The sequence below is a fragment of the Xiphophorus maculatus genome, chromosome 9 (genome assembly GCF_002775205.1).
Source record: "Xiphophorus maculatus strain JP 163 A chromosome 9, X_maculatus-5.0-male, whole genome shotgun sequence".
Lineage (NCBI taxonomy): Eukaryota > Metazoa > Chordata > Actinopteri > Cyprinodontiformes > Poeciliidae > Xiphophorus > Xiphophorus maculatus.
In genome coordinates, this window is record NC_036451.1 from 18570629 (window position 1) to 18582993 (window position 12365).

Consider the following 12365-nt stretch of genomic DNA (forward strand, 5'->3'; position numbering starts at 1 on the left):
GATGGCGTATTCCTGCTTGTGGTATATTCCATGAGCAAAGCAGGAGAGCTAAAGCTACCACTGCTGCTCTCTCTGGAATGTTAGCAAGGAATGACAATGAGAGTGCATTCGGTGTATGTGTGTGTGTGTATGTGGGGGCATGTGGGGGTGTGTAGGCGTGTGTGTGTGTGTGTGTGTGTGTGGGTGTGTGTGTGTGTGTGTGGTGCTGTTCCTCCTGGCTTTGTTTGTTGTGTTCAATGATGCAGGCTGCTTTGTGCTCTCTGTCTGCATGTATGCGTGTGTTGGGGTGTGTGTGAGAGAGCTGTAGTTTGACGACAGCTACACACTGCCCTCTAGTGTTCGCTGCTTTAAACGGAAAGGGAAAGAAACTGGTGTTTCTCCATCTCTTCCTCTCTCTCTCTGTTAGTGGTCCATCAGGGGCAGCGGTGTGGGTCTTCCTTAAGCCGAAATGAGTGGTGGGGAGGCGAGGAGGGCTTGTGTTGATGGGTTTGTGGTGCTGTGCCAAGCTGTTATCTCCTTAGCCGGGTAGAAAATGATTTTATTAATTGCTTCATTTAACGCTCCCCGTGTCCCCCTCCTTCTTCCGCTCTCTCCCGCAAACACACAAATAACATCACACAAGGGCTTGCATGCTTACACACACGCACGCATGAGGAAAAACTACTTTTAAAAGTGGCCCCGCGTACACCTCTGTGATGGCTGAAATGTTCTTTCTCGGCGAGTCTCTGTGGGGACCTGTGGAGGGAACAGTGGGGCTGTAAAGGCCATATGCTGGCCCATTCAGATGTAATGGCAGGAAAACCTGGGGAGGCTCAGCCAAAGGAGCCGCACTCCATTATGGCACATCATACACAGATCTGTGCATGTTCGGATTTGTTCCCATCAGAGAAAACGTGTGGAATCAAAGTGGGGGAAAAAATGGAAGAAAACATTCAAAACTTCTAAAGATAATATTCAGGATGTTGATGTCTTCCAGTAAAATATGTTTAAAGAAAAAAAAAGATAATCCTACTGTGTGTGGTGGCGTGTGTGTGTATGTATGTGGGTTGATGACGTCACAAGAGGCGCAAGAGTTAAGATGACTCTGGGATTTGTAAAGATTATAGTGGACAAGTGATTCTTGACAAATTCCATTGAAGGATCTGAAGCGTTTGAGTTGGACAGCATTCAGTTTTATGTGTATGATTTTTAAGTGGATACAGTTGTGGACGATGACACTAACATACATTGCTTTTTAGACTTTTAGACAAGAAGAATCTGTTTTATACTAATCTTTTCAGTCATTTTTTTTGTTTTTTGCTAATTTGCCAATTATAAAATAAGTAAAGAGAACAGTTGGACTGCAAGTGGCCAAAATTCAGACTAGCTTAAGTTTTTATAAGAACTTTTCTGTCTCTGACCTCAACCCCCACGCCCCCCAAAAAACACAAATGGTGCTCAAGAGTTTTGATTAGTTACTTCTTGCCTCGTGTGATGTCACCAGAGGCACATTTGCTTGGAGGCTTGTTTTGAGAGGGCAGATCTGAAATTGCGTGAACATTGACTTACAAAAATAAAAAGCAAGCCGCATTGTTCTAGAGGTAATCAAATATGTCCAAAATAAGTTTTATTGATTTTACAGAAAAGCCTTGCTGGCAGCTTTAAATGTGGTAAGTTTAGGCTTAGGTCAAAGTTCATGGCTAGCATTGGGTCGAGCCGTTCTGTGCTTATGTTTAATGTAAGGGATGAGCAAAGCCACTGCGACATCCAACTAAGTGACTAAAACTCAGCTGTGCATGTGTGCTTGTGTGCAAAGAGAATCAGACTGCCGCAGCTGGGTCAGTGCAGTCGACGGACCCCCGCGGGGGCGCCTTGTTAGACACACACACACACATACAGCCTGGCTTGGCAACAACAATAACCTCTGAGGTCAGTTGGAGCCAGCGCTGCATTAGCCTCAGTGTGAACCTGCTGAGAGACAGAGTGAGCCAGTACAGCTGGTGTTAACCACCCAAAACACACACACACACACACACACACGCTCACAGAGAGCAGCAGAAAACACTGGCTCTGATACAAATGTCAGAACTGTGCCAACACATCCAGAATACGCTGTATGTACAACTAAGCAAACATTTCCAGAGCGTCAAATAAATAATTGACAAGCCGCACATTGTGTGGCTTGTTAAGAAGTGGCTTTAGTGACGACTTGACTGCTTCTCAGATAAGCCTCTCTCACAGCAAGGAGATAAACAGAATTAATGCATAAAGAAAAGTGTTTTTCGAAGGATAGGAAGCACCTCTCTCAGCAGCCACACATCTGATCTCAACGCTGACGTCGCTTTGAGACGAGCATGGCGAGATGTCGCTTGTTTAAGGCTGTCAGTCAGCCGCATTTAGTTTCCCGCTGTAGTGTCAACCACAGGTTCCCCCAGCCATGCCACCATGGCTCTCACTCTGGGTGGGAGGCACCGTGGGCGGGCTAGGAAAGTGAGAGGAGTTATGCATAACTACGCGTCATGTCATACAAATAAAAAAAATAAAAAAGAAATTAGTTTGTCTACATAAAACAGAAGCAAGTATAATTTACTGAGAGATGCGTTTGGGTTACATCGTCAGCAGCTCTGAAGTTATGCTAAAAAAATCAACAAGGATCATAACTTATGCATTTCAATCTACCTGTAAAATGGCAAATCATTATCTGACTGCCAGAAATGATCTTTCACTACAAACACAACACACTGCCTTAGAGGGTGTAAGAAATCCTACATTAGGACATTAACACTCAATCCATCCATCTGTCCATCCATCCATCCATCATCCATCCATATACTTATGTATTCATAGCATAAAAAGGAGTAAAAACTGTATTAAGAAAATTTGAGACTGGCCAAAAACAGACAGGGTTTACCCCAGTGTATTATAAGTCTGGTGGGCCACCAGGTTTTACTTATGCCCCCACCAGGCTAAGCATTGCTTACTTTTTCAAGTCTCTCTTTTAAAATATTTGCATTTTTAAGACCTTATAGATGGTATTCAAGTATTAATCTTCCAATTTTTCAATAACACATAATTATCAAGTGATATTTTCAAATCACCTGTCAACTTTAAACACTTTTTAACTCAAAAACACGATGGGCCGCTGAATGAATGACTGCCCTGGCACCCAACTACAGGGCTTAGCAAGATTTCTGGGGAAAACCCTGACAGAATGTCATCATTTGAAACCCCTGCATTTAATTTGCTACAATTGTGTTTGATTTGTCTTTAATGTAAAAAGCCATTATTCTGACTCATTTTCATAACTCTGCTAGGCCAGTTTGTTTAGTCCCCTCACCTCCTCAAACATCTTTCTTCTGTTTTGTTCCGGTTCATTGACTCAGAGTCAGGATTGAGTCTTAACTCATCTGTAGAATTGAAATGTATCAATTACAACTTCAGAAAACAAATTTGATCACCTATAGCCTGTTGGTGGATATATCATAGAATAATACAATAATTCACAGCTTCTCATATCATACGTGTAGGGTTTAAGGAAAAGCTAAAATGTGGCCTTCATATTGGAAGGAAAACAGAGGAAAAGCAAAGAATGCATCCATTAATACTTTTCATTATTCTTCTAGATAAGCTCATTGCATAAAGCACACTCAGCATTGAGAAGAAAAACATCTTGCTAGTCCTTCAAAAAGGAATAGTAAGGGTCCTTTTAACCCTCCCCGTTGCACTTATGGTCAAACCTGTATGTTACCTTAAAGCAAAGGATAAAACACACTCTGGTTCTGCATCACTTTATTCAGTAGTTGTTGTTATTTTTGTTGTTGTTAGACTTTGTATAAAAAAGCCAGTCAGTCTGCAATGTGGGAGCTGTTTTTTACAGTATTGAGTCTTCAGTGCAGTGTTGCAGAATAATATGACCCATTTTTCTTTATTTATTTCCTCTATGAAATAAATAGAGGAAATAGAGGTTTGATTTGGATTGAAATGTGTTTCTTTATCAAGCGAAGTTGACTCACCAAAATAGTCTTAGTTTGGCACCTGATTCTGTATTTGGACAAATATTAAACCTGCCTGGATCAAATGTACCTTAAGGTGAAATTGGCAGATTAACTCTGTGTTAGAAAAGGCATTGGATTATCCTTTAGCCACATTAATGCAACTGAACACTGATTACAGCATTCCCCATGAATTGATCTGACCTCATACTGGCTATTAATAATTCCTGTACATCAGAATTACGGTGGTCCTTTGTAAATGTCAGTGACAAATCTTATTATGCACACTCCCTGTTGGGCTAATAGGTTAGATATGATAGTTGTCTGGTAATTATAGGCTACATATGTAAATTGGACATGCAGTGACTGTGGGGCAGAAACAAAATCACAGCTATTGAGCTAATTTTACAGGACGAATCATTCACAAAATCACTGAATTAATATTTCTGTTAACGTGTGCCATCTTAAAATGGGCTAAAACTTGGGATTATAAATGTTTAAATAATAAAATTAAGTAGAAGGAGAAATTATTCCTACATCTTATTAGCATAGCTGACTGATAATAAGTTCCAGGACTCTGTTTATGTGTTTAGCTTTTCGAGTGTGCTTTCTTAGTTTCTTATGTTATATTCTGCTAATACATTTTATTTAGCTTCCTTGTTTTCTTTTCAGTCAATCTTATATCTACTTCCAAACCTGTGTTTAGTTTCTGATTGTCACACATGTTCTGCCTCCAGTTGCATTTCATTTACCTTGTTGGATCTGGGAATGATGTCACCTCAGTCTAAATTATTTCCCAGCTGCACGTCTGAAAAGCTGTGGGAACCATTCTGAGGCTTTTATGTATTTATACACTGGAGCAACATGTTCCCTAACAAAGGTTACACAGTATTATTATGCATGCAATTGATATAATGAGATACAGATTGTTAAAAGTTGAAAATAAGCTGTGTTTTATTTCTACAGCTACCTTCACTTTGATTTGTTTGGCAGCCATATTGGCTATTAAAGTTGTAGTTTCTTTTTAAATTCTTTGCTTCTGAGTTCTTCTGAGCATTTTTTAGTTGATTATTTTTTTCTTGGAGCTTTATTCAAACATTCTGTTACTACTTTCCATAGACTCTGTTTTCTACTGTTCTTTTCTCAGATTGCTACGAGTTATGCTTTGCAACTCATGTAGGAAACACTTGTGCTTTACCACATTTGTTAATTATTATAAGTTTGTATGTATATCTGATCTTAACCTTTTCCTTTTATTTTTGACATGGAAAAAGCAAATATGCCTTCTGCCAATTTTAGGGTTCTTTATAAATTTTCTAGTTTTTATCAGGTTTATTTAGATTTAAATCCAATCACAGGTGTACAAAACTACACAACAGACTCCACCATGATTCCAGTTATTACATAAAGAGGAAACCAAAATGAAAAAGTGCAAATGTGACTATTTAAATTTTTGAGATGCTTGGATCTAACCTACATCCAATATGAGCCAAACCAATAAACTGCAGTGTCTTACAGTTGTAATAGGCAATGAAGCGTTGATTTATTAATTGGTGGAACAATTGTGACTCAATCATCTGGTCACTGCAGTTGGCCTGTTTTGCAGCTGACATTTTGTCTTGATATAGTGGGACAAACACAGTATGAATAATGAGGGCTGCATTTGTCTCAGGGGAAATTCTGCTTCTGCACACGTCCTACTGAACAACCGAAGGTCCTAAAGCTTAATACAGCTTTTGTTGTTTTAAGATTTCTGTGGGTATCTTTGTGTAAATAATATCCCCTGTGTTGAATGTTTGTGTCCCTGCAAACATGTAGCCTTATTAAGTTTCAAAAGCCTCTAAATAGCAGTAAAAAAAAACGCTGTCTCTGCTCACTTTCACTGTATTGGATTTCAGACAAATATATAACCATGAAATGTTGTTCTATGAACTTGTTTTACACCATTCAATGTAGTTCTCACACGGTGAAAATGCAAATGTTTTTTTAACAGTAAATCATCCTGAACATACCTGAAGTCCCTTGCAAAAGTATTCAGTGCAAAGGTCATCACACCTCATGAGCTTTTTCACATGTTGTGACTTTAAAACCAAAAACTTCATTGAATTTTTATTGAATTTAGGCGATAGACCAACCCAATTGTAAAGGATACGATATTTATATTGTCATTATTTATACAAAATTTGCCTGCATTTGCATTCACCACATTTTACTCTAATCTCCCCAAATAAAATCCTGTGCAACCACTTCTGAAGGCACCTACTTTGTGAAGAGAGTCAATTTGGGTATAATTGCAGTAGAAATCCAGCTGTTCTGTGAGGACATTTGGGATTTGATAGAGAACATTATTTATTTAACACCATAACGAAGACCAAGAAACACAGCAAAACATTTAGGGATAAATTTCTTGAGAAGTTTAAAACAGAGTTAGCATATAAAACAAAACCCTAAGCATCTCACAAAGAAATCTGAGAGGATGTAAACAAAGGGTTGGATCGGATCAAAGTCAATGCATGTATTGGAATGTCCTAGTAAAATTATAAAATGAATCTCTGGGACTGAAAATGTGCTACTTGTGAATGCTCGTCATCCATTCTGATTGAGCTTCAACTATTTTGCGAAAAAGAAAAGAAAAATGTAGGTGTGTAGATGTGTAAAGCTGTTAGACACATACACCAAAAGATGTTCAAACAATAGCGCTATAGAGGAACATGGAAACATCCCAATCCCAATAAAATCAATTAGTTTGTGGTTATTACATGTCATAAGTTGAAAAAGTCTAAGGAAAATAAAGGCTTTTCTGAGCCACAGCATTAGCAAGATTCCTCCATAAACTGAAAATTACCTACATCTCTCCTGTCACAATTTATTTACATATTTATTCATCATCTTTTCCAGGGTCCTCCAGGATCTCAGCCTTCTCCTCACACACAGCCCCCACCACACAACCCCAGCAATCCCATGATGGGACCCCATGGACAGGTAAGATGACTTCCTTCCACTTTCCTCTCTGTTATGTCTGTGTACAGTCACTCATTCACTCAGTTATGGTAACACTAAAGAAGAAACGACTCCCAGGTCCCTCGGTGTGCAGGCAGCCAGGGACAGGCAGCATCCAGGATGGCGGACTAGATGAATAATTTAGCTGTGTTGGCCTGGCTGTGAGGAGCGGAGGTGCATCTGGAGGGCCTCCTCTCTCTCTCAGCCCAGCACTCACCATCCCATAGTCCATCAATAGAGCATTAATATTGCAGCATGGCCTGACACTGTGCAGCTCTCCGTGTGCAAACCTACCACAGTGCAGGAGGAGGGGGGAAGAGGAAAAGAGGAAGTGGCAGAGTAAAGAGTAAGAAAACAGTAGTAAGTCAGTCCACCGCCTCCAGCATTGAGTGTAATTACATAAGCTGTCCTCTGCTTGCCCCAAACGCACACACTGACACAGAAAACGTAGTTCCCCCTTAAACACAAATTTTGCTTATCTGCATTTTGTGATTGTGAACACATCTGTCTTCTAGTCTGTGTTTAAATCTCCATGTTTCTCCAGGTTGGGTTTTGTTTACAACTATTTCCCCTCATTTGACAGTGAAAGATGGCCCCTCTGGATGTGGGTATTTGTAGATGCAGCAATGTACTCTCGTAGGTAATAGTGCTAACCGTCTGCCTGTAATGCTTTACATTATTCACTAGTTCAGTAGCGCTGGTTCTGTACGTGTGTCCTCACCGGACTGTTCTTGTCCCCGCTCTGTTGAAATGTCCAGGTTTGTGTCTGGCCACGCTCAGACTACGGTTTCAGAATCACCGTATCTCTGCTCTCTGATTTGCAGGAGATGGTAGCAAATTGTTCTGTAAAGTTTAAATTAAACTCAGTATTTTATCTGCTTGAATTTGTACAATCTCCTCTTTCCTGTGCATCTTCACTTTCTCTGCTGCACTTCCCTGCCTTCACATCGTTCTGTTTACGCTATCTGATCCGGTCTCCTCTACCTTTATACTGATGGCTTTTACCACCTGAGGTCTTACTTTCCAAGACACGACAGGATTCTCATTTTTAAGAATTGTCGAAAAACAAAACACATCATTGTCCAGCACAATAGCTCCCCCTGCTGACCAGCAGAGAAATCACCTCCAGAATGAGCAGCTTAAAACAGGCTTTCTAATTGTTTTTCCCCCTAAACACCCCACTTGGGCTGTAATGAGCACCAATTTTGATCTGTTTTACATTAAATAATTTAGCAGATTTGCACAGGAAAGAGAAAGTATAGTTTAGAGGCTTATTTGAAATAATTATTCATACTATAGCGATTTTATTTCTAGAATTAATGAACTGCTGATATTTTAAAATGACTTGAAAAGCCAAATAAAAATTTTTAATAAAAACCTGCAAAAACATGAGTCTATCTTAATGTAGCAAGCCAAGAAGGGAGTAGTAAGTCCGTGACTGGCAGTCACTGGACTGTGTTGTGACATTATTATGGTAAAATCTAAGGCTGGGTTTAAGGACAAAGCTGGCAGCATGCTGTAGCATGCTGAGACATGTTATGGTTTGTGTTTGTCTTTTTAATAAATGCTGTGGTTTCTCTCATATCTCATCAGTGTTATAGTTTTATGCCATGCATCACTTCTTTCAGCAATTGTCCGTGTAACTCTGAGTTGCAGATTATAATATTGGTGTTTTCATTTTCATTACATTCAAATGTTTTTGACAACAAAACATTTGTTTTCCCCAGAAACCTTAAAATATTTTTTTTCTTCACTAAAATAAATTAAATTGCATATTTCACATTAACTGAAAGTAAAGGATATTTATTCCTTTTCCTCAAAGACTTGATCAAAGCGTATTTACCTGATTAAATACATATTTTTTAACAAGTCAAATCTTATTCATTCATTTGGTTTAATAGAACATTAATATCAAATTCAGTCTTGTTTTATGTCTTCAGCTTCTGGGTTTAATTTTTTTTATCCCAAACACAATGGTCAGGAAATCCGTCTTAGGATAACTGAAATCCTTTCCGTCATGAAATATAAACATGTTTAGAGGTTGTTCTAAAATAAAAATGTTAAGAGTTTTTCCTGTCCATCCTGCAGCCCTTCATGTCTCCACGGTACCCAGGAGGCCCCAGACCTTCCCTCCGAATGCCAAACCAGCCTCCCGGGAGCATCCCGGGCTCTCAGCCCCTCCTTCCAAACAGTCTGGATCCCACTAGACCTCAAGGTACTGACTACATTAATGGCGTCCCAGCACGCTCCACTGTTACTGATGGTATAGATGTCCCAAAAGCCTTAAAATGAATTTATCTTACATAGGAGTAGCATAATCTGACTTTGTTGCTCCATATCTCTGGCAGTAAGCTTCAGAGATTTTTTTTACCTCCTTTACCAGCGTCTTCAGTGTGTGATGAGAAGAAAAATCTGGCTAATCATTCAACTCAGTTTGTGACACTTCAAAATGTGTCTAGTTTACTTGAAGGCATGTGCCTCTTGTCGTTCCTATTTTTAGGAGAAGATAGGAGAATTAAAAGTCCCTAGAAACTTTCAAAAACGTATAAAATAAGGCATAAATTGCATTTTTGTATAGGATTTTTTGGGGGGAAACCAATCATTCTGCCTTCAGTGAGTTTTGTGATAAAATATTTTAAAAATGCCATGTTGGCACTGATGAATGTATTCAAATTAAATATTAGATTTTATCCCAATTTTCCAGTTGAAATTATACAATTTCAAATAAAAGATCATTTTATCTTAAGGCTTTCACATATCTTTACCAGAACTGGAAATAAATGTGGCATGGATTATTTTTCTTTTACTTTGGAGTCGCGTCTTTATCGTCTGAATATGAACATTTCATGTAGTTTTTGTGCTTCTAATCTGCACTCCTGCTCCAACACCCTCTGTGTGCCACAACAGGACATCCAAACATGGGAGGTCCGATGAGAATGAACCCCCCACGAGGAATGGGAGGCATGGGCCCACAGGTAGTTTATAACACGCAGCATGAACATTATTGTTGTGAAGGACCCACATAACTGTTGCCAAAAGAAGTAACGACATGGGAGAGTATGCTCCAGTAAAGCCCATTCTCCATCCAGCTGCTCTGCAGTGTCATTTTTGTGCTCGAGCTGTTGTCAGTTTACAAGCCAGGCCAACATTTGGCGGCCGTTTACTGAGTGCTTCCATAAAAGCAGTGATCATTTTAAAGCAACGACCTATAAACAATGGGTGTATTTGGCTTGACCAGCCTCATAAGTTTGCTTGTAAATATCAGAAGAGCTCTGATGATTACCTTGGCTCTGACCAGATGTCCCACCCTGCTAACACCAGTTATACGGGGTAGATGTAGCTGCTGATTTCAGATGCTTTGGTATAAGCCAAAACCGGAGCCAAGATTAATACTTGCCTTTATAACTTTGATTTCACTGAATTTGCTGTATTGTAATGCTCCAGATGCTCAGAAAATTCATCAGTAGACGAATCTACTGATGAATTTTCTTTTGAATTCTGATTAGAAGAGATGTTTTTTGCTCTGTGCCCTTCTACCTCACATTTTAAAACATTATCTCAGACAAAGACACCCACATTGTGCCCTTCAGCCCCTCTGTGTGCCACCCTGACTCTCCGACTTTGGCAGAGAGAACGGCAGCAGCTGGTGTGGCATCTGCTCGACAAGTGTAATCGTCTGCTGAACAAAACTCTTCCTTTGGTGGAGCAGATCTGTGGCCTGAACCCCTTACACGCATACACACATACACACACACATACCCGAATATAAACATGCATTGGCAGCCAAACGTCCCCACCGGGCAGCCATGATATTCACAACATACAAGCAAATATCGAGAGGGGAGTGCAGACACACTGAAACACACACACACACACAGGACGTAATTAGACTCTCGTTAAGAGGAGACATGATCCTCACTGACCTTCATCAGGATTCAAAAACTTTCGACGGAGCAGGTGTGGGGCTCTGAGCTGACGGTGTGCTTGTTTCTTTGCACAGAACTACGGCGGAGGGATGAGGCCTCCTCCGAACTCCATGGGGCCGGGGATGCCAGGGATGAACATGTTAGTAGGCTGAAGGAAAAGCTTTTTGATGTTTTATTTTTCTCAAAACAAAATGTTTCATAAAAATAAAAATCATGTTTGAGTACTTTGTCAGCATAATCAGGAATAAACATTTAAATTGTTTTGATTAGTAGATCTGGTTATTTACTTACTTTTAGGCCCAACATAATTCACACTCTGGTTGATTCAGATTTAAAATTATTTTGAGTTGGCCTATAAGTTGGGTTTTGTTTACATTGTAAAAGTAATTTTATTATTATTTGTATTTTATTTAAAATGGCATATTGAAAATTAATTAAACTCTTCTCAAATCCCAGTGGAAAAATCTTTACAGCAATAAAACCCTTTTTATAAAATGCTGACCCACTTTTTTACATCTTTTCACTGATTTAAGTTTAATAATCACCTCTAACTCTTTGCCATCACGCTAATCTTTAGTTACTTTCATAGATTCTCAAACTGGGTAGCTCTAAAACATTAATATTATGTACCCTAAGGTGAAACATGCTAGTGGAAATAAATAATATGAACCTAAATCTACTGGTGGTATTAATACTTTTGCTGTATTTGTAATGTTTTTTTTTGTTTTTTTTTAACAAGTTACATGGTGATTTAGAGAAATGTAAATCCAACAAACCCCCACTGAGTTTGAACTTGGTAGGGGACAGGATAAAAATTTCCCAACAGCAAAGTAATCCATCCCAAGTCACTGATTCAGGGTTATTCAGAGGTTTTGCTGAAATATTCAGGTGATAAAAACAAGACTGAACCTGTTACGCTTGGTACCTACATTACTCCTAAACAAAACAGCAATAAACACCCTGCTAGATGAATTTGGTTTATTTGCTGCCACCCTTTAAATGTCCTCTCTCATCTATGAAGTGCTTGATTTGATGACTGGAAAGCGGCTAATGTTTTTGAGGGTGTTTTTTGCAAACCAATTCGAGATCAAAACACAAGAAGTGCGCAAAATATTTTCTTGGAGGAAAAAAGAAGACTAGCTTCTGAAGAGGGAGACTTTTGTCCATGTATGTCCACAAAGATGACCCGAAAGGCTAATTAACATTTAAACATTTTAAATGATGTGAAAGTATAGTGTAATTATAAAGTGATGCCAGTACAAATGTTAAAATAGCAACTAAGGATTGTTTATAGATTGTATGAACAGGAGAAAAAAACTTTGGATCTAGAATTGAGCCTGGAGGCATAACATACTTAATATAAAAATGAAGAAACATTTTTTTATTGATGTTGTTGAAAAGATTGCTAAAGCTTAGTTAAAGTTGCCCATCGACGTGTCAATCAGTTGTTGGAGGCTGTTTTGGGGTC

General features: G+C 39.0%; 1 protein-coding gene across 2 annotated transcripts in view; it reads left to right on the forward strand.

Moving 5' to 3' along the window:
- The window catches only part of LOC102228095 (single-stranded DNA-binding protein 3-like), a 103305-nt gene that overhangs the window by 85796 nt on the left and 5144 nt on the right, over positions 1-12365 (forward strand). For both annotated transcript variants that reach the window (XM_005795613.2, XM_023339973.1), the window contains exons 6-9: positions 6870-6953; positions 9060-9186; positions 9879-9946; positions 10972-11036. In XM_005795613.2, the coding sequence (XP_005795670.1) occupies positions 6870-6953; positions 9060-9186; positions 9879-9946; positions 10972-11036 (344 nt within the window). The remainder of the gene's footprint in view (positions 1-6869; positions 6954-9059; positions 9187-9878; positions 9947-10971; positions 11037-12365) is intronic.